The sequence below is a fragment of the Phocoena phocoena genome, chromosome 13, assembly GCF_963924675.1.
Source record: "Phocoena phocoena chromosome 13, mPhoPho1.1, whole genome shotgun sequence".
Taxonomy (NCBI): Eukaryota; Metazoa; Chordata; class Mammalia; order Artiodactyla; family Phocoenidae; genus Phocoena; species Phocoena phocoena.
In genome coordinates this window covers 82,178,548-82,200,765 of record NC_089231.1, presented here as the reverse complement: position 1 = coordinate 82,200,765, position 22,218 = coordinate 82,178,548, and the positions used below count along the sequence as shown (strand labels likewise).

The window sequence follows — 22,218 nt, the reverse complement described above, 5'->3', positions numbered from 1 at the left end:
CTGGACAATATAAAGTACTTATTGTATAAAATCTTCACAGCTAATTACTGTGAAAATAGTTTCACACCAGATATTGAGTTGGAAATTTGCAACAGGAGCAGAGATTCTTGTTTCCACATAAATATCCAGAATGATGTCTGGAATCCAGTAATACTTTTGAGTTCCAGATAAGCTTGAAAAGCATTTGTAAATGGTTACATACTTAGGGAAATAAGCTGCCTTGTCCTTTTAAAAAGCTTGCCTAGATCATTACTATTAAAGGTTCTAAGACATATTAAATGGGTAAAGGAGAAAGAAGATCTGTCAAATACCATTTTGATCACAGGAGCTGAGTCTGTAAAATTGGTTCTGAAGTCAGAAGCTAGCACTATTAAAACATTAATCTTACTGATCTCAGCATCTAAAATGGTGGCTGCTCTTTCATAAATGACAAATTTAGATTACAAATGTGTATTGGACCAAATGATTAGTAATAACTGCTATAGTGGGCCTTCCTGCACAATGGCAATCTTTATAGTTCACTTTCATGACAAATTTGCTTGATTGGCCTGCTATAGTGCACTATTGAAAACTTTTTCCTTAATATTCCAAGGATTTATTGCTTGTCTCCTATGCCAGAGTTCCTTTAAAATATTTTTTTAACTTAAATATTTAAGAAATAAATCTCAAAGAATTCACTCATAACCCTACCTGCCCAACACAACAGCTATTTTTATTTCTTCATTCTCTCCCAATCTTGGTTCATAGACATACATACAAACATTTTACATAGTTGTACTCAGAGTATGTAGATTTGTAGTTTCTTGCAGTAGTGATTGTTCTGTTTTAGTTCTAAAGAGCATTGTGTCACACCTAGACCTTTACTCTTCTGTTTGTTCTAATTACTTGACATTTCCTTGTTTCTTAGTATTTAGAAGGAACAGTAAATTATCTCATTTTCTAGGTACTTTTTAACTGTGTTCAAACAAAATGACAGATATTATTAATCATTATCCATTATTCAATTTTTATAGAACTTTAGTACGTTTTATAGATCTTATTTAAAAACCTCCCCAAGGTCACTTTAAGTGGTGGGGTCAGGATTTGAAATCATGTTTCTCTGACAACACAGCCCGTTGGTCTCAACAACTCTCTGAACTGCTTCTGTGACCCTGTTGTACTGCTCCTAGGACCTTTAATGATTAATTTATAAATTTGTGAATTTTTGCTCAGATAAGTTATTATTACACAGAATTATGAGTAAATTTAATTTTTAATACCCTAAGTCTGTTCAAAATAAAATCTATCGGGCTTCTCTGGTGGCGCAGTGGTTGAGAGTCCACCTGCCGATGCAGGGGACACGGGTTCGTGCCCCGGTCTGGGAAGATCCCACATGCCGTGGAGCAGCTGGGCCCGTGAGCCATGGCCGCTGAGCCTGCGCATCCGGAGCCTGTGCTCCGCAACGGGAGAGGCCACAACAGTGAGAGGCCCGCGTACCGCAAAAAAAATAAATAAATAAAATCTATCAGCTGTTAGGTTTTTGTTGGTGATGGGCTTTTTGGGGGTGGATTGTTCTTTTAATCATAATTGTTTAGATTAATACAAATATGTAGTTTAAAAAGTAAAATGGGGGGCTTCCCTGGTGGCGCAGTGGTTAAGAATCTGCCTGCCAATGCAGGGGACACGGGTTCGAGCCCTGGTCCTGGAAGATCCCACATGCCGTGGAGCAACTAAGCCCATGCACCACAACTACTGAGCCTGCACTCTAGAGCCCGCAAGCCACAACTACTGAGCCCACGCACCACAACCACTGAAGCCCGCGCGCCTAGAGCCCATGCTCTGCAACAAGAGAAGCCACAGCAATGAGAAGCCCGTGCATTGCGAGGAAGAGTAGCCCCCGCTTGCTGCAACTAGAGAAACCCCGTGCGCAGCAACGAAGACCCAACGCAGCCAAAAATAAATAAATAAAATAAATAAATTTATGGAAAAAAAAAGTAAAACGGTATCAATATTCTTATGTATGTCTCCCAGTGACTATGAGCAAGGGTTTTTCCAGGGTAGTGTTCCGTTTCTTACCTTTTTTCACAATATGACACTTAAAGAAAATGGTTATTGTTTAGCATACTGAGGTAAAAGGATAAGGCTGCTTATAGCTGAGGATGACTGGCTTTGGAGTTCTTTATAATATCTTGCACATCTTGGCACACCCATAATATTTGTGCCACATGAGTATACTGGAGCATACCCCATTCAGGATGAACTGCCCTGGAACAGTGCTTCTCAAAGTGTGGTCTGAAGACCACTGTTAAGTCTACAAACTGTTAAGTTACTAATCCCCAACCATATAAATTAAGAGGAAGCGTTTAGAAACGTTTATAGTAATTTGATATTGTATAGACATTTTTGTTATTTTATAAAAGTATCCAGTCCACAAATGGTTAGAAATTTTAAAAAACTGGTCCATCACCATAGCTAAGTATGAGAAACCCTGCTGTTTGTGGGAGTGGAGTTGGTGGGGAATGGGGTGAACACAGGTCAACTTTAGTAGGTATGCCAAGTTGTCTTCCAATCTATTGTCCTAAATTATGTATCCCTCACTCTCAGTGGTGTATAGGTGTGCTATTTCCTCCACATCTTCAACAACACTTAGTATTGAAGGACTTTTTAATTTTGCTAATTGAGTGGGTATTACAATGGTATCTTATTGTGGTTTTAATTTGCATTACTAATTTGATTACAGATAAGGTCAAACGTCTTTTAATATGCTTATGGGCCATTTTGGATTTTCTTTTCTATGAAGTGACTATTCAAGTATTTTATCCATTTTTCTGTTGGATTATTTGCCTTTCTCTCATTGATTTGTAGGTTTAATTTATGTATTTTTGGATACAAATTCTTTATTGGATTAATGTGTTGTAAATATATTCTCCCAACTTGTGACTTATATTCTTAATATCTTAATATATTTTTTGATGAACAAAAGTTCTCAATTTTAGCAAAGTCAAGTTTATCAACATCTGTTTACAGTTTGTGCTTTTTTTGTGTTTTATTTAATAAATCCTTTACTATCTCAATAATCATAGTAATATTTTCCTATATTCTAGATTTTTCATTCTGTCTTTCACATATAAGTCTGTAATCCAGTTGGAATTGATTTTTATGCGTTATGAAGTAAGGGGTCCAATGATTGAATATTCTATTCTTTTTTTAAATTGAAGTATAGTTGTTAGTCTCAGTGTTAGTTTCAGTTGTACAGCAAAGTGATTCAGTTATGTATATATTTTTCAGATTCTTTTCCATTATAGGTTATTACAAGATATTAAATACATTTCCCTGTGCTATACAGTAAATCCGTGTTATCTATTTTATATATAGTGGTGTGTACCTGTTAATTCCATAGTCCTAATTTACCATGCCCCCTTCCCCTTCAGTAATCATAAGTTTGTTTTCTGTGTCTACAAGTCTGTTTCTGTTTTGTAAATGAGTTCATTTGTATCATATTTTAGATTCCACATGTAAGTGATATCATATGATATTTGTCTTTCTCTGTCTGACTTACTTCACTTAGTATGATAATCTCTAGGTCCATCCATGTTGCTGCAAATGGTAGTATTTCATTCTTTGGTATTCATAGTATTTCATTCTATGGCTGAGTAATATTCCATCACGTATATATACCACATCTTCTTTATCCATTAATCTGTTGATGGATGCTTAGGTTGCGTCCATGTCTTGGCTATTGTAAATACTGCTGCTATGAACAGTGGGGTGCATGTGTCTTTTAGTTAAATTTTATTTATTTATTTTTGGCTGCATTGGGTCTTCGTTGCTGTGTGTGGGCCCCCTCTAGCTGCAGTGAGCGGAGGAGCTACTCTTCGTTGCGGTGTGTGGGCCTCTCACTGCGGTGGCCTCTCCTGTTGCAGAGCACGGGCTCTAGGTGCACGGGCTCAGCAGTTGTGGCTTGTGGGCTCTAGAGCACAGGCTCAGTAGTTGTGGCACACAGGCCTAGCTGCCCCGTGGCATGTGGGATCCTCCCGGACCAGGGCTTGAACCTGTGTCCCCTGCACTGGCAGGCTGACCCTCAACCACTGAGCCACCAGGGAAGCCGCATGTGTCTTTTTGAATCAGAGTTTCCTCTGGATATATACCCAGGAGTGGGATTGCTGGATCATATGGTAACTCTATTTTTAGTTTTTTATGGAACCTCCATACTGTTCTCCATAGTGGCTGCACCAATTTACATTCCCACCAACAGTGTAGGAGGGTTCCCTTTTCTCCACACCCTCTCCAGCATTTATTATTTGTAGACTTTTTGATGATGGCCATTCTAACTGGTGTGAGGTGATACCTCATTGTAGTTTTGATTTGCATTTCTCTAATTAGCGATATTGAGCATCTTTTCATGTGCCTGTTGGCCATCTGTATGTCTTCCTTAGAGAAATGTCTATTTAGGTCTTCTGCCCATTTTGTGATTGGATTTTTGTGTTTTTTAATATTGAGCTGTATGAGCTGTTTGTATATTTTAGAAATTAAGCCCTTGTCAGCTGCATCATTTGCAGATATTTTCTCCCATTCCATAGGTTGTCTTTTCATTTTGTTTATGGTTTCTTTTGCTGTGCAAAAGCTTATAAGTTTGATTAGGTCCCATTTGTTTCTTTTACTTATTTTACCTTGAGAGACTGAGCTAAGAAAACATTGCTACAGTTTACGTCAGCGAATGTTTTGCCTATGTTCTCTTCTAGAAGTTTTACGGTGTCATGTCTTATATTTAAGTCTTTAAGCCATTTTGAGTTTATTTTTGTGTATGAGGTGAAGGCTGGGGTAATACAGCTCTCCAGCTTTCCCAACACCACTTCCTGAAGAGATTGTCCCTTCTCCATTGTATATTCTTGCCTCCTTTGTTAAAGATTAATTGACCATAGGTGTGTGAATTTATTTCTGGACTCTCTGTTCTACTGATCCATATGTCTTTTTTTGTGCCAATACCATGCTGTTTTGATTACTGTAGCTTTGTAGTATTGTCTGTAGTCTGGGAGGGTTATGCCTCCAGTTTAGTTCTTTTTCCTTAGGATTGCTTTGGCAATTCTGGATCCTTTGTAGTTCCACATAAATTTTAGGATTATTTGTTCTAGTTCTGTGAAGCATGTCATGGGTAATTTAATAGGGATCGCATTGAATCCATAGGTTGCTTTGGGTAGTATGGCCATTTTAACAATATTGATTCTTGCAATCCAAGAGCTTGGGATACCTTTCTGATTTTTGAAATCATCTTCAGTTTCCTTTTTCAATGTTTTATAGTTCTCAGCATATAGGTCTTTCACCTCCTTGGTTAGGTTTATTCCTAGGTTTTTTTTTTTTTTTTTTGGATGTGATTTAATTTTATTTTCTTATTTATTTTATTTATTTGGCCATACCACATGGCTTGTAGGATCTTAGTTCCCTGACCTGGGATTGAACCTGGCCCCTTGGCAGTGAAAGTGTGGAGTCCTAACCACTGGACTGCCAGGGAATTCCCTTGACATGATTTTAAACAGAATTTTTTTTTTTACTTTCTCTTTCTGATATTTCATTGTTAGTGTAAAGAAATACAACAGATTTCTGTATATTAATCTTGTATTCTGCTACCTTGCTGAATTCACTGGTGAGTTCTAATAATTTTTGTGTGAAGTCTTTAGGGTTTTCTATGTAGAGTATCATGTCACCTACATATAATGACAATTTTACCTCCTCCCTTCCAATTTGGATACCTTTTATTTCTTTTTCTTGTCTGATTGCTGTGGCTAAGACTTCCAATACTATGTTGAATAAAAGTGGTGAAAAAAAAAAAAAAAAAAAAAAAAAGTGGTGAGAGTGAGCATACTTGTTCCAGAATTTAGTGGGAAGTCTTTCAGCTTCTGGGTGTGGGTTTGTCATAAATGGGTTTATTATGTTGAGATATGTCCCCTTCTATACCCACTTTGGTGAGAATTTTTTATCATGAATGGATATTGAATTTTATCAGATGCTTTTTCTACATCTATTTAGATGATCATGTGGTTTTTGTCTTTTCTTTTGTTGATGTGGTGTATCACATTGATTGATTTGCATATGTTGAACCATCCTTGCATCCCTGGAATGAATCAAACTTGATCATGGTGTATGATCCTTTTTATGTGTTGTAGGATTTGGTTTGCTAATGAGTATTCTATTCTTTTTCCTCAGATTTATCATGCCAGCAATGTACATAAACAAAATCCCTTTGAGATCGTTAATAAAGCGTTCCTAAGACCCAAAAGTTTGAAAATCACTATTACAGATCCACAAGAAAGGCTCCAATTAAAAAATGAGCCAAAGACAGGCATATCATTTTTAAAAATCCACACAAATGCACAATTAACATGGCAAAAAGTGAAGTTCCCTAATAAAGAAATGCAAACAAAATATAAGATACTATTCTGCTTATTAAATTGACAATTATAAACAGTACTATAAATAGCCTTTGAAGGGCAGTTTGGCAGAAGGTATCAAAACCCAATAAAAATAAAAAAAATAAAACTAAGTTAAAGGTAAAAAAACAAATTTCCTTCTGACCATTTTTGGGAGTATGGCCTATAGAAATTATTAAGAATGTGTCTCAAGATTTAGCTTCAATATTTTTATCATGGTTTTTTTTTAATAATCTGAAAGTTCAAAAATAACCTAAAATCCAAATGATAGTTAGAAAAAACTTCCAATGGAAGAAAATCATGGATAATGCATTTTTTTCCCTCTAATTCCTCTAATTCAGTCTAAGGTAATGGAACCCTTAGAGTGCTTTGATGGCCACCTATTGCTTAATTTTATGGAACTGTCATTAATCTGACCCTGAGTCCCTTTCCCCTAGGTAGTTTGTCCAGTGAATGCCAAATAATAACCAATCAGCATAGAGCACATTGAGTAATCGGTAGGTTTGTTCTTTCACCAAAAACATTTATAGCTTTTAGCTTTTAAAAATAGTTCCAGAGAACAGCAAAATAGAGAAGGGGAAGATTGGCCTAGATAATACAGAGGATAGCAGATGAACAGGATTGATTTCATTTTGGGCACTTTGCCCAGGACACTTTTAATAGAACATATAGTTAGTCTGGGGATTCTGAATCGGTGGTTATGTCAGGCTTACACATTTATTCTTTAAAAGGAAAAATTGCAAGTAATTAGATTCTAGGTACATTGGTATGACTAAATTTTTTAAACTGTTTCTGTAATACAGCCGTTGATAATTTGCTTTTTGTGGGCTGGATTCCTTAATATTAAAACTAACTCAGTCATGAATAGAAAAATATTTTGAACTTCCTTCCTCTAAAACACAATGTGTTCCTCATTTCTTTCAAAGTTTAAGTCAAGTTTAAAAAAGATGTCTAGGGCTTCCCTGGTGGCGCAGTGGTTGAGAGTCTGCCTGCCGATGCAGGGGACATGGGTTTGTGCCCCGGCCCGGGAAGATCCCACATGCCGTGGAGCAGCTGGGCCCGTGAGCCATGGCCGCTGAGCCTGCGCGTCCGGAGCCTGTGCTCTGCAACGGAAGAGGCCACAACAGTGAGAGGCCCACGTACCGCAAAAAAAAAAAAAAAGATGTCTAAACTAGGAATTAGAGGATTATTTTTATGTGAAGAATTTTTAATCTTACTATTTTTAAGGACTTTGTATATTCAGGAATCAATCAAGTCTTTAAGAAAAAAACCCTAAATTTTAGAAATGTTCTCCTTCCTATTTTGCTACCTTACAATTTATAATTACTGACCTTAGATTTAGCCTTTAAAATTAGGAGGTAAAATACCGTATGATAATAGAACTTGCATTGGGATAGTGGCTTTGAGTGAATTTTTTCCGTTTTCTAAAATTTCAGTAATACATTCATTACTTTTATTATTTATAAAATTATTTATAACCCCCCCAATTATCCTTGTAAAGAATTGGGCATTTAAAAGGCTAAGATTATCAAAGAATTTTCTCATATTAGGTAATATGGAGGCTTACTTTTGTTTTGAAGTGATGAGTTTAAGTATAGTAAGCCAGATTCTTACTATGGACATTTTAAAATAATGTAGTTAATAAAAGGTTGGAGCAGAAAAAAATACTTTATGTAGTAAAAATTCTTAGTACTAATGGTACATAAGAGAAAGTGATTTTTTTTTAATGTGTTATGTTCTGTTTCAGAAATACCAGAAAATTTTCATGTTTGCTTCTCATATTGAGCAATACTTTTAATGAGCCAGTGCCTTGGGACCTTTACACCTGCTGTTTCCTCTACTTGGAATGCTCTTCCTTGCTTCTTCGTCCTTCCTCTTATGTATTCCTGCTACTTCAGTCTTGGCTTAAATTATTTTTGAGAAACTTGTCAAAACTCACCTCCCTAAAATCCAACCCCACATTTCCTACCTTCATCACAGCCCAGTTTAAACTCCTGTTATTTATTCTCAGGGCCCCTTCACTGCTTCATAATGTTCACCATGGTTATGAACATCAATTCAATGTTTATTTCCCCCACTATTCCTTAAGCTTGATGAGGGCAGGACATGTGAGCATCTTGTTTAGCATTGTATTCTCTGCATCTGGCACAGTGCCTAGTACATAATAGTTAATAAATAGTACTTGTCAAATGAATTCCTTTAAATATTCACTTCACTTGTTTTTCCAAACTCTTGTTGGTATTATTTAATAACAGTCTTTCCATTAGAGTAGTTATAACTTTAATATCATTAGTAGGTAAATAGCTGAATTAAGCAACTATGAGTTCCCACTAATTTGGAATATTTTTAGCTTTTTAACATTTGGGATGAACTTCAGATGCTTCTTAGGGTATATGGTCACAGTACCTTTCTTAAATGATAAATAGTAGCTACAAGTGTTGACTATTCTGGTTGGCTATTTTAACCCCAGTAGATCCAGTGCCACCAAAATAGTACAGTACATAAGAGATATCATGATAAGACCACAACCAGAAATGGTCTTCTACTTCCTTCTTCTTCTTTTTTAATATTTATTTATTTATTTATTTTGGCTGCGCCAGATCTTAGTTGCGGCATGCAGACTTCTTAGTTGCAGCATGCATGCGGGATCTAGTTCCCTGACCAGAGATTGAACCCCGGCCCCCTGCATTGGGAGCATGGAGTGTTACCCACCGAACCACCAGGGAAGTCCCTTCTTCTTCTTTTTAACCTTTTTACTTTTATAGTGTTGAAGTTTCTGTTTTCCTAATCCTTATTTGTAAAGCCCCAAATAAATAGCTTTTGTATAATGATTTACAGTGTTTAATGGGTCCAAAAAATAAAAACATACACAAAATATTTTAACTGAACAGTTAGTCTTTCCAACTTTTCCAATAAGACTAAGTTATTATTATGTACTTGTGACCCACATGTAGGATGGTAGAAAAGAAAATTTTTCTAATACACTGAGGTTATATATATTTAGCAACTACTTTTCTACTTATTAAACTACATGTTATGTTCTTTTACAGTTCAAACGATATGTCAGTAAACTTCGAAGCAAGAGTACAGTTTTCAAAAAGAAGCATCAGATAATAGCTGAATTTAAAGCTGAATTTGGTCTCTTGCAGAGGACAGAAGAACTTCTTAAGCAACGTCATGAAAATATTCAACATCAACTGGTAATACAATGTTATCTTGGTACAAATGCCAGGAGGTTTATAGGTTATAGCTTTTTACTGAGGTCATTGTTTTTATTAGAAAAACCATAAAATTATTCATTTTCTCTGATTAATTACAGAGATGACATAAAAGCTGATTTTTTGTATTTTACTGTAGCAGTAGGCACTAACTTTTTTATGTGTTCTGACTTTGGGGTAATTAATAGAAGTTGAATTCTATTAAGTAGGTTTTTCTTTTGGTTAGCTAGTTAATATGACCAAAATGATCATACCAAGAGATTGACTATAAAATAGTTTATTTATCATGGCCTGCTGGGTAGAAATCTAAGCAGCCACTTCCATGGAGCTTTGGAAAGAAGTATCCAGGGAGGGTTCTGTATGGAAGTTTGCCTGCAGGCTTGTTCCTTATATATTTGTGCCTTGGTTGTCAGAAAAAAGTTAAACCCAGAGAAATCCCTCTAGCAGCAAAGCTATTCTCATCGTGGGTACCAGTTCCTCTGAGTTTTCTTGATTTGGCTTTTTTTTTTTCTTTTACCCATGGGGAAGTGATTTCATCAGGATGTTGGCTTACCAGCTAGCAATAATCTGGTAGAGGTGAATGAGATTTGAACCAGTTGTAATTAGCTGGCAATATGAACTTTTCTGTCTCATGCTGTTGAATATTGTTTGCTTCTAGGGAACTTAAGATTGAAAATTTACAGTGCATCAAACATAGATTCTAACAGCACTAAACATAGATTGTAACAGCACTTTTAAAATTGATATGTAGTAACTGCATTATTGCTCACTTTAAAATATTTTCTCATTTTCATTGTGATTTCTTTGACCTATGGTCATTGCTTAAAACCAAACATTTGGGGGTTTTCTAGTTACCTTTCTGTTATTCATTTCTAGCTTATTTCCGCTGTAACCAGGAAACATACTCTGTGATTTCAGTCCTTTGAAATTTTTGAATGTTGCATTATGGCCCAGCATGTGGTCTGTTTTGATCATTGTTCCATGTGCAGTTGAGAAGAATATATATTCTGCAGTTGTGGGGGATGGTGTTCCATAAAAGTCAATTCAGTCCAGTATGTTAACCATGATACTCAAATCTTCCATGTTTTCTTTTTTTAACATTGTTATTGGAGTATAATTGCTTTACAATGGTATGTAGTTTCTGCTTTATAACAGAGTGAATTAGCTATACATATACATATATCCCCATATCTCCTGCCTCTTGTGTCTCCCTCCCACCCTCCCTATCCCACCCCTCTAGGTGCTCATAAAGCACGGAGCTAATCTCCCTGTGCTATGCGGCTGCTTCCCACTAGCTATCGATTTTACATTTGGTAGTGTATATATGTCCATGCCACTCTCTCACTTCATCCCAGCTTACCCTTCCCCCTCCCCATGTCCTCAAGTCCATTCTCTACATCTGCATCTTTATTCCTGTCCTGCCACTATGTACTTCAGAACCTTTTTTTTTTTTTATGATTCCATATATATGTGTTAGCATACGGTATTTGTTTTTCTCTTTCTGACTTACTTCACTCTGTATGACAGACTCTAGGTCCATCCACCTCACTACAAATAACTCAATTTCGTTTCTTTTTATGGCTGAGTAATATTCCATTGTATATATGTGCCACATCTTCTTTATCCATTCATCTGTGAATGGATACTTAGGTTGCTTCCATATCCTGGCTATTGTAAATAAAGCTGCAATGAACATTCTGGTACATGACTCTTTTTGAATTATAGTTTTCTCAGGGTATATGCCCAGTAGTGGGATTGCTAGGTTGTATGGTAGTTCTATTTTTGGTTTTTTAAGGAACCTCCATACTGTTCTCCATAGTGGCTGTATCAATTTACATTCCCACCAACAGTGCAAGAGGACTCCCTTTTCTCCACACCCTCTCCAGCATTTATTGTTTGTAGGTTTTTTGATGATGGCCATTCTGACTGGTGTGAGGTGATACCTCATTGTAGTTTTGATTTGCATTTCTCTAATGATTAGTGATGTTGAGCATTCTTTCACGTGTTTGTTGGCTATCTGTATATCTTCTTTGGAGAAATGTCTATTTAGGTCTTCTGCCCATTTTTAAATTGGGTTGTTTGTCTTTTTGATATTGAGCTGCATGAGCTGCTTGTAAATTTTGGAGATTAATCCTTTGTCAGTTGCTTCATTTGCAAATATTTCCTCCCTTTCTGAGGGTTGTCTTTTCGTCTTGTTTATGGTTTCCTTTGCTGTGCAAAAGCTTTTAAATTTCATTAGGTCCCATTTGTTTATTTTTGTTTTTATTTTCATTTCTCTAGGAGGTGGGTCAAAAAGGATCTTGCTGTGATTTATGTCATAGAGTGTTCTGCCTATGTTTTCCTCTAAGAGTTTTCTAATGTCTGGCCTTACATTTTGGTCTTTAATCCATTTTGAGTTTATTTTTTGTGTACGGTGTTAGGGAGTGTTCTAATTTCATTCTTTTACATGTAGCTATCCAGTTTTCCCAGCACCACTTATTGAAGAGGCTGTCTTTTCTCCATTGTATATTCTTGCCTCCTTTATCAAAAATAAGGTGACCATATGTGTGTGGGTTTATCTCTGGGCTTTCTATCCTGTTCCATTGATCTATATTTCTGTTTTTGTGCCAGTACCATACTGTCTTGATTACTGTAGCTTTGTAGTATAGTCTGAAGTCAAGGAGCCTGATTCCTCCAGCTCCGTTTTTCTTTCTCAAGGTTGCTTTGGCTATTCGGGGTCTTTTTGTTTCCATACAAATTGTGAAATTTTTTTGTTCCAGTTCGGTGAAAAATGCCAGTGGTAGTTTGATAAGGATTGTATTGAATCTGTAGATTGCTTTGGGTAGTATAGTCATTTTCACAATGTTGATTCTTCCAATCCAAGAACATGGTATATCTCTCTATCTGTTTGTATCATCTTTAATTTCTTTCATCAGTGTCTTATAGTGTTCTGCATACAGGTCTTTTGTCTCCCTAGGTAGGTTTATTCTTAGGTATTTTATTTTTATTGCAGTGGTAAATGGGAGTGTTTCCTTAATTTCTCTTTCAGATTTTTCATCATTAGTGTATAGGAATGCAAGAGATTCCTGTGCATTAATTTTATATCCTACTACTTTACCAAATTCATTGATTAGCTCTAGTAGTTTTCTGATAGCGTCTTTAGGATTCTCTCTGTATATTATCATGTCATCTGCAAACAGTGACAGCTTTACTTCTTCTTTTCTGATTTGGATTCCTTTTATTTATTTTTCTTCTCTGATTGCTGTGGCTAAAACTTCCAAAACTATGTTGAATAATAGAATAATAGTGGTGAAAGTGGGCAACCTTGTCTTGTTCCTGATCTTAGTGGAAATGGTTTCAGTTTTTCACCATTGAGAACGATGTTGGCTGTGGGTTTGTCATATATGGCCTTTATTATGTTGAGGTGAGTTCCTTCTATGCCTACTTTTGGAGGGTTTTTATCATAAATGGGTGTTGAAGTTTCCAAAGCTTTTTCTGCATCTCTTGAGATTATCGTATGGTTTTTATCCTTCAATTTGTTAATACGATGTATCACATTGATTGATTTGTGTATATTGAAGAATCCTTGCATCCCTGGGATAAACCTCACTTGATCATGGTGTATGATCCTTTTAATGTGCTGTTGGATTCTGTTTGCTAGTATTTTGTTGAGGATTTTTGCATCTATGTTCATCAGTGATACTGGCCTGTAGTTTTCTTTCTTTGTGACATCTTTGTGTAGTTTTGGTATCAGGGTGATGGTGGCCTCGTAGAATGAGTTTGGGAGTGTTCCTACCTCTGCTATATTTTGGAAGAGTTTGAGAAGGATAGGTGTTAGCTCTTCTCTAAATGTTTGATAGAATTCACCTGTGAAGCCATATGGTCCTGGGCTTTTGTTTCTTGGAAGATTTTTAATCACAGTCTAAATTTCAGTGCTTGTGATTTGTCTGTTTATATTTTCTATTTCTTCCTGGTTCAATCTTGGAAGGTTGTGCTTTTCTAAGAATTTGTCCATTTCCTCCAGGTTGTCCATTTTATTGGCATATAGTTGCTTGTAGTAATCTCTCATGTGCCTTTGTATTTCTGCAGTGTCAATTGTTACTTCTCCATTTTCATATCTAGTTCTGTTGATCTGAGTGTTCTCCCTTTTTTTCTTGATGAGTCTGGCTAATGGTTTATCAATTTTGTTTATCTTCTCAAAGGACCAGTTTTTACTTTTATTGATCTTTACTATTGTTTCCTTCATTTCCTTTTCATTTATTTCTGATCTGATCTTTATGATTTCTTTCCTTCTGCTAACTTTGGGGTTTTTTTTGTTCTTCTTTCTCTATTTGCTTTAGGTGTAAGGTTAGGCTGTTTATTTGAGATGTTTCTTGTTTCTTGAGGTAGGATTGTATTGCTATAAACGTCCCTCTTCGAACTGCTTTTGCTGCATCCCATAGGTTTTGGGTTGTTGTGTTTTTATTGTCATGTATTTCTAGGTATTTTTTGATTTCTTCAGTGATCTCTTGGTTATTAAGTAGTGTATTGTTTAGCCTCCATGTATTCATGTTTCTATTTATATTTTCATCTGCTTATTCCATCAGTTATTGAGAAAGATGTTTTAGAATATCTATGATCTTTTTCCTTTTGCTTTACATCTTTTCTTAAGCTGGGTTCCTTAGAAGCAGAGCCTGAGAGGGGAATACTTGGTGCAAGTGATTTACTGAGGGAGGGAGTACCTTCAGAAGAAAGGGAATGAGGGAAACAGATGGAGCAGCAGAAAAAAGCCAAGCAAGGATGTATTCCCGACTGAAAACAGCTTCATTTAGATCCCATGAGGAACTTTGGAGCACACATTGCACCATGGAGTTGATTCCACCTTGAGGCAAGGGGGCTGGACTTTTATACTCCCATATCAGTCAGTCATTGGCTATTGCACGGTATAACCTTCTAGATGAGGCAGCCCCCATTGGGCTAAGGGCATGTTCTGGAGAAGGGGGCATCTGTGAGCCATTAGCAGTCAACACTCATTGCAGCTTGCAGATGAGGTTTGAGTAGAGCACCAACAGCATTCACTATAAGCCACCCCTTGTACTACTGAGATCTACTTGCTTCTCACATTAAAGTCACTCCATCTTGGTATAGTTTATACAGGATTACAGTTGGTCAAAATTTCTAGGAAAACAGGAGGGTGAGGAGGACATATTAAAACTCTCTTTGCTTCATTTGGTCCCAAGGACATAATTGATACTCAATATCTTCTTCCTCTACCATCCATCCTAGATTCCCCACACCTTTGGCTAGCACCTCCAGTGGTCTATTAGGGGTTCCCAACTCCCGGGCCCTGGACCGGTACCGGTCTGCAGCCTGTTAGGAACTGGGCTGCACAGCAGGAGGCCAGCAGTAGGCGAGCCAGCAATGCTTCATCTGCCGCTCCCCGTCGCTGGCATTACTGCCTGAACCATCCCCCCAACCCCCACCCTCCGCCGTCTGTGGAAAAATTGTTTTACATGAACCCGGTCCCTGGTGCCAAAAAGGTTGGGACTGCTAGATGACTCACTTGGTGGGATGACTCAGTCCCTCATCCTTAAGAGGTATGAGATTCTAGTACAATGCCCTTATCAGGCTGTGGTTGGTAAACTTACCCATTTACTGTTAAAACTGGGCATGAGAGTACCAAGATATGCCCTAATGGATCACCTGAATGCCCAACTTATTCCTATCTGTCCTTCATTATATAACAGCATCTGTATACCCTTAACATATTCTGCCAATAAATCACTCTTTTCTTTTCCTGCTGGTCTGTGGGCATGAGGAGCCCAAGTGACAAGATGGTAGGCAGAGCACTAAGTTTAAAGGGCTTCTCAATGTGCCTTCCGGTGGAAGCATGTGCCTTATGGAAACCAGAACATTTATACCCACAGAGCCTAAAGTTGTCAAGAAGGGAAGCATAATTCCCTGTGGATAAGTAGGAATTCTGGTGAGTGATAACACTCATAGTTTCATCTCATGGTTCCAAGACCCATGTATTTTTGGGTCTTTGGATCTATTTGGAACAGAACACCATGTAATGGGCATTGGTTTAAGATATACACTCCATCATGAAGAATAGAACTTATCTTCACAGGCCATGAATTCCAAGCTGGCACCTTAGCTGTACGTTCATAGGGCCCTTCCACTATTCAGTCAGGCCATTAGCTTTCTGGATGGTGTGTGGTACAGTGACTGAATCCTGTGGTCATGTTCCCATCGCCATACCTACTTTGCCATAAAGTAGGTCCCTTGGTCTCAGGTGATATTATGTGGGATTCCACATCAGTAGACCAGACATTCTGAGCCTTTGGATAGTGGTGCTGCCTAAAGCGCTGTGGGCAAGAAAAGCAAACCCTTACCCACAATATGGGTCAGTCTCATTCAGGATGAAGTGTTGTTCTTTTCAAGGTAGAAAGAATCTGGTGTTATCAAATTGCCACTAAGTAGATGATCAGTTTCCTCAAGGGATGATTCCATACCCAGAATTCAGGATTGGTCTGTGTTGCCGCCGGCTCAGACACTTGGCAGTAGCATTAGCTAGATGAGCATTAGTGAGAGAGCCCATGTTATTTGGTCCATACTTAGCCTCCATCTCTGCCAACATAGCCATTCTGTTCATGAGCCCATTGTCCACACACTGGGTGGCCAATGACAGAGGCTGGCTGACATCTACTGTCAGCCTTTTTGGCCTTTTTGGAAAGGCCAAATCATCCTTTCCACTCGGCTGCTGAGTGCCTCTTCTACTGTGGACATTGTCCAGTGGCCATATACATGTGATGAAGAGAGCTTCACACTTAGTGTTAACTCTTATAGCTCAATCCAGATGCCTCTTCCCGAGACCTCCTTGTCCCCAGTCATTTAGTCTTGCTATCTTGCTTCCTCCAGGCCCCTGACCCAACAAGCTAAGCCATTTGCCACTGCCCAGAAGATAAAAGATAATCTGGGGTTTTAAGGTTCTCAAGTGAGCCTATCCAGTTATCCCCATTTCAGACTCAGCACCCTTTCCCTTCGCTATCAGAGCCCTGACTTTGACATAGGATATATTCAGCCTTCTCTGAAGTTTGGCCAGTCTTACAATTTAAGTCCTGTCCGTGGTTTTCAGCTCTCTCTGCCTCATAGCCACAGGAAATGAGGGTTTCTTTAAAGCTCCTAAGGAGGTTCTCTGACTTATCACTTTGCTTTAAATTACTGATTAATGGATTTGAGCCTGTCATTTGAGCTTAGCAACAGCCACCCCAATTTCATAGTCCTTATAGTTACGATTTCTTCATGCTTCTCGAACACCAGCAACACTGTACCAGCTAGTATGTTCCTGTGATAGTTCAGGTCCTCCAAGAAGCATACGCCCAGATTGGATTAGATGTACAAGAGATTTATTGGAGGAAGCCTTTGTGAAGGGTAAAGGGAATTGAGCAGCAGGCCGCAGGGAAAGCCTTTAGGCTCTAAATGCCTTTAGGCTGTTCTGTGAAGGAAGAGGAAGGAAGGAGGATTGGAGAAGAAGAGCCTTAGGCTGTAAGCACAGTTTTAAGGAAGTTTTGGTTGGGATGATGGGGAGTTCCTGAGCCAGTCACCAATTAGAGGAGTTCCCTGTCAGGCAGGAATGGGTCAGCCTCTGGCTGGGAACAGCCTGGGGGAAGCATGGCCTTGGTGTGAACGTGATGGTGGATCCAGAGGGGCACCAGTTATGGCTGTCAGTCTTTGTTCCTCTCAGCAAACTATCTTGAAGGAGATTCAAGCCTTCCATTGTCATGCCCACCATAATCCCTTCCACCTATATTCTGCCCTAGTTTACCAGTCTTAGCAATTGTACTGCTATAACATGCCTAGGACTAACGATACTCTGCTTGCCCCCAGTGATAGGGCTCTCAGTTCCATTCACCTAGGGAGTGATCCTACCTTAGAAGCCCATCCTTGTAGTTTGGTCAGGTTCTCTAGAAGCAGAACCTGAAACAAGAATTCTTATTCCTCCTCATATGAATAATTCAGTGAGTGCTCTTAGGAAAAAAGATGAAGCAAGAGGAAAAAGTGGATTCAGTTGGAGTCCAATTTCATTCTGATTGCATAAGGAGCTCTGGAGCATGAATTGCATCACAGAGTTGGTCTCATCTTTAGGCAAGAGGGCTACCCCTTTGGACCCCTGTGTCAGTCAGTAATTTGCTATGGACCCTCTTACTACCACCCAAGAAGTGGTGTGATACAGTTCCTGTTAAACCAGGGGTACACTTTGAAGAAGGGACAGCTGTAGACCATCAAAATACCAATTCTCACAACAGCTAGGGGATGGGTACCCTGACACAATAAGCAGATCAGGGCAGAGCACCCACAGTATCCACTGAAAATATTCTGAGATTAATCCATACAGATTCATTTTAGTTATCTTCCTATTGGCAGTGTTTGACATAGTTCATGTCAAACACTGAACTAGAGGGAGTGTTTGACTCCCTCTTCCTGTAAAATTTTTCTTTACTTGTCTTCTAGCACACTGCACTCTCCTTGTTTTTCCCTTACTAACACTCCTGTTCCTACTCCATGGCGGATTTCTTCTCATTTCTCCAAAGCCTAGATGTTTTGAGTTCCCCAGGCTTAGGCCTTAGATCTCTTCTCTACCCTCACTCCCTTGGTGATCTTATTCTCTTATGGCTTTAAAGATATTGTCTATGCAGACAACTCACAAATTTGTATCTCCAGTTGCTTCTCAAATTCCAGTCTTGTATATGCAACATCTTGAACTCTCTTGGATTTCTACTAGAGATTTCAGATTTGTAACATGTCCAAAACTAAACTTCTGATATTTACTACTCCCTCACCTGTTCCTCCCAAGTCCTCCTCATCTCAACAAATGGGCGCTCCATCCTCTCAGTTCTTCAGTATAAGTTTATAACATACAAAGGAACGTAATTATTGTTGAAGTCAATAAAGATTGTTCTTTAGGATTTAAACTACTTTATTTACAACTTTATTGTTACCTATTAAATCTATATACTTATTATGGAATCATCAAGGTTTTGACACCCATTTTGTGGACCCCATTTTTTACACCTATTTTATTCTTTACTTTTAGCAAACTATTGAGGAGAAAAAGGGTATATCTGGATATAGTTACACCCAAGAAGAGCTAGAAAGAGTATCCGCCCTGAAGAGTGAAGTTGATGAAGTGAAAGGACGAACACTGGATGACATGTCTGAAATGGTGATTACACAGGCTTTGTTCGTTTATTTGTTTTATGGTCTATCTCTGAGACAGATATTCTTGTGTTCTGTTTTCAGTGAAGCATTCAAATTTTCATTTCTGCGCATTGTTTTCTTTACATTCTTTCATCTGTCTTTATCACTCTCTTTTGAATTTTCCATTCTAATGAGGTTGTAAAGAGGTTGTTCAATTTTGTGGTTTTTGAAGTGTGTAAAAGTTACATAGCATTGGGAATTACCTGGCAGTCTAGTGGTTAGGACTCTGTGCTTCCATTGCAGGAGGCTCGGGTTCGGTCCCTGGTCAGGGAACTAAGATCCCGCATGCTGCACAGCTCAGCCAAAAAAAAAAAAGTTACATGGTATTAAAGAAATATTTAAGATAAAAAACAAGTTTCTCCAAATCATGCTACTTAAATTAATACAATTATTTCATTTTTGTGTATGTCCTTAGTATCTTTATATTCAGGACTGCTATTCAGCCAGAATGCACGGATACAGCTTCATGAGGCATTAAAATGTTGAAATCTTTCACTACTTATTGGTAAATAGCTGCTGCCCCAAACTCTCAGAGTACCCACCTCCACCTGTCTTGTCCACATTGGTCCCAGAACCCTCTGGATTTCACCACATTCTAACTCCTATAAAGATGAACATTTAATACAGCAGAGGCCTCCAAGACCCTGTTCATCTCTATGGCTGGTGTCCATTCTGATTGGTCATTACTTATGCCTTTTGGGTTATTAATTATCTTGAATATCACTTCGTCTATGTTTATGTGTATTTTATATAACCTACATAATTATATACTTTTTACATAATACAAAGCTGTATAAAGGCAACTTTGTAATTTGTTTTAGTTATTCAGTGCTAGATTGTAAATATTTTCCCATAATGGTTTGCAGTTTTAATAATTGACATTTTGAAGAGTTAAATGATATTCCTTCTTATTGAGGAATCAGTACTTACTAAATGACTTCCCCATTGTTTGACATTGAAGTAATTTATAGTTTTTTTCACTCATATATAACACTTCAATAAATACCTTTATGGTATTTTTGTTCTTTTGAGTTCTTTTCTTAGATGTCATATATTTTGTTTAAATGACAGGTGAAAAGACTAAATTCTCTGGTATCTGAAAAGAAATCAGCTCTAGCTCCGGTTATAAAAGAACTACGACAATTGCGTCAGAAATGTCAAGTAAGTGAATTTAATTTTGTGATACTTTTTTTTTTAACATCTTTATTGGAGTATAATTGCTTTACAATGGTGTGTTAGTTTCTACTTTATAACAAAGTGAATCAGCTATCCCCATATCTCCTCCCTCTTGCATCTCCCTCCCACCCTCCCTGTCCCACCCCCCTAGGTGGTAATTTTGTGATACTTTTAATACTCTCTCTTGTTCAGCTGTATTAGTTAGAATCCCAAATATTTTACTTGGGTAATTTCTGGAAATAAATTATTATTTTTTATATGATTCTGCAAAAGAGAATAATAATGTGACCTACAACAATTTTTGTTTAATTTATGCTGTTTGTTTTGTCATAAATTTTGGGCGGGGGCAGGGGAGAGAAGGAGAGGAAGGAGTTTAAGCTAAAATCACAAGTGCAGCCAAATGAGATTTTTGCTTTAAATCATACTCATGTCAGAGTTATGAAGTCACATTCTTCTGTGGCCAGGTAAAAGTTCAGAGTCTGCCAACGAGTGGTGACAAGTTAATGTTAGATTAATGAACTTGCTTTGCTAGGGAGCAGGGTGGGGGGCAAACCATGATGGCTTATGATTAAGTGATGAAATACAGTTACTTGGAAGCTAATTCCAGGCACTGCTTTAAAGATAAACTGTGAGAAGGTAAATGCCCTCCACAAATCCAGATCAGGTGGCCTTCGCCGTTAGTCCATAACAATTGTTATTTTATCGTTCTCCACGTAGTAATTTTAGGTTTGAATGTGAGCTGTACTGCATGTGCCTAAGGATGGAACTATAAAACTCTTCATGAATGCCATCCATCAGAGTCAGAGAAGCAGAGTGAGAAATCACATGGACTTTGAAATCAGATGGATATTGTTTCCTTTTTTATAGAAAAATGCCATGGAGTCTGAGACAGGTTGAGTGACTTATCCAAAGAGAGAAGTAGGAAGTGAGAGAGTTGGGGCTTGACTCTAGCATCTCTAGCATCTTATTTTAAATCTCCTTCTTATTTCGTTATACACTCCTGCTGCCACAAAAGAAATGGAAGAGACAAGTCCCTGTTCTCTGGGGTTCATACTGTCATAGGTGAGAGGGAACAAACACATGAGGAAATTAGGAAAAACAAAAGATAACCCAACCTAAGAACAATATAGAAAAAATATAATCAGAATCATATACTTAACTGATAAGGAAAAGGGAAGGAAATGAAGGAAATAAGGAAATGAAATGATTGTCAGGAAAGGGAGATTTCAGAATGGAGATTTTTTTTTTTTTTTTTTTGCGGTACGCTGGCTTCTCACTGTTGTGGCCTCTCCCATTGCGGAGTACAGGCTCCGGACGCGCAGGCTCAGCGGCCATGGCTCACGGGCCCAGCCGCTTCGCGGCATGTGGGATCTTCCCAGACCGGGACATGAACCTGTGTCCCCTGCATTGGCAGGCGGACTCTCAACCACTGCACCACCAGGGAAGCCCCCAGAAAGGAGATTTTTGAGCAGGGTTTTCAGATTGAGGACATCAAGGATTGTTTTCATGGGTATGTTCTAAAGAATTGATTTTCTTGATGCTTTTCTTGAGTCAGCAACTTACAGACAAAAGGGAACACTTATATGTATTTCTGGTGATGGTAAAATTTCTCCCTAATAGTAAAAGTAAAATATATAATAAAATAAAATATAGTAAAATAAATCTGTTTGTAAATACAGGCATACTTCACTTTATTACATTTTTTACAAATTAAAGGTTTGTAGCAACCCTGTGTCAAGTAAGTCTGTCAGTGCCATTTTTCCAACAACATTTGCTTACTTCGTGTCTCTGTGTCACATTTTGGTAACTCATGCAATATTTCAAACTTTTTCATTATTATATATTTGTTATGGTGATCTGTGCTCAGTGATCTTTGATGTTACTATTGCAAAAAGATTGACTTGCTGAAGACTCAGATGGTGGTTAGCATTTTTTAGCAATAAAGTATTTTAAAATATATACATTTTTAGACATAATGCTATTACACACTTAATAGACTACAGTATAGTGTAAGCATAAGTTTTATATGTACTGGGAAACCAAAAAATTCATGTGATTCGCTTTATTGCGATATTCACTTTTTTGCAGTGGTCTGGGGCAGAACCCACAATATCTCTAAGGTAAGCCTGTAGTTCTTTTATTAAGTCCATTTACATTTTAAATGAGGAGTTTATTGAAAGGATATTTAGAACATTAAAGGA

The 22,218-nt window shown here is 37.8% G+C and overlaps 1 protein-coding gene across 2 annotated transcripts in view; it reads left to right on the top strand.

Annotated features, from left to right (window-relative positions):
- Positions 1-22,218, top strand: part of IFT81 (intraflagellar transport 81) — an 86,470-nt gene that overhangs the window by 41,099 nt on the left and 23,153 nt on the right. For both annotated transcript variants that reach the window (XM_065889710.1, XM_065889711.1), the window contains 3 exons: positions 9,455-9,604; positions 18,678-18,806; positions 19,913-20,002. In XM_065889710.1, the coding sequence (XP_065745782.1) occupies positions 9,455-9,604; positions 18,678-18,806; positions 19,913-20,002 (369 nt within the window). The remainder of the gene's footprint in view (positions 1-9,454; positions 9,605-18,677; positions 18,807-19,912; positions 20,003-22,218) is intronic.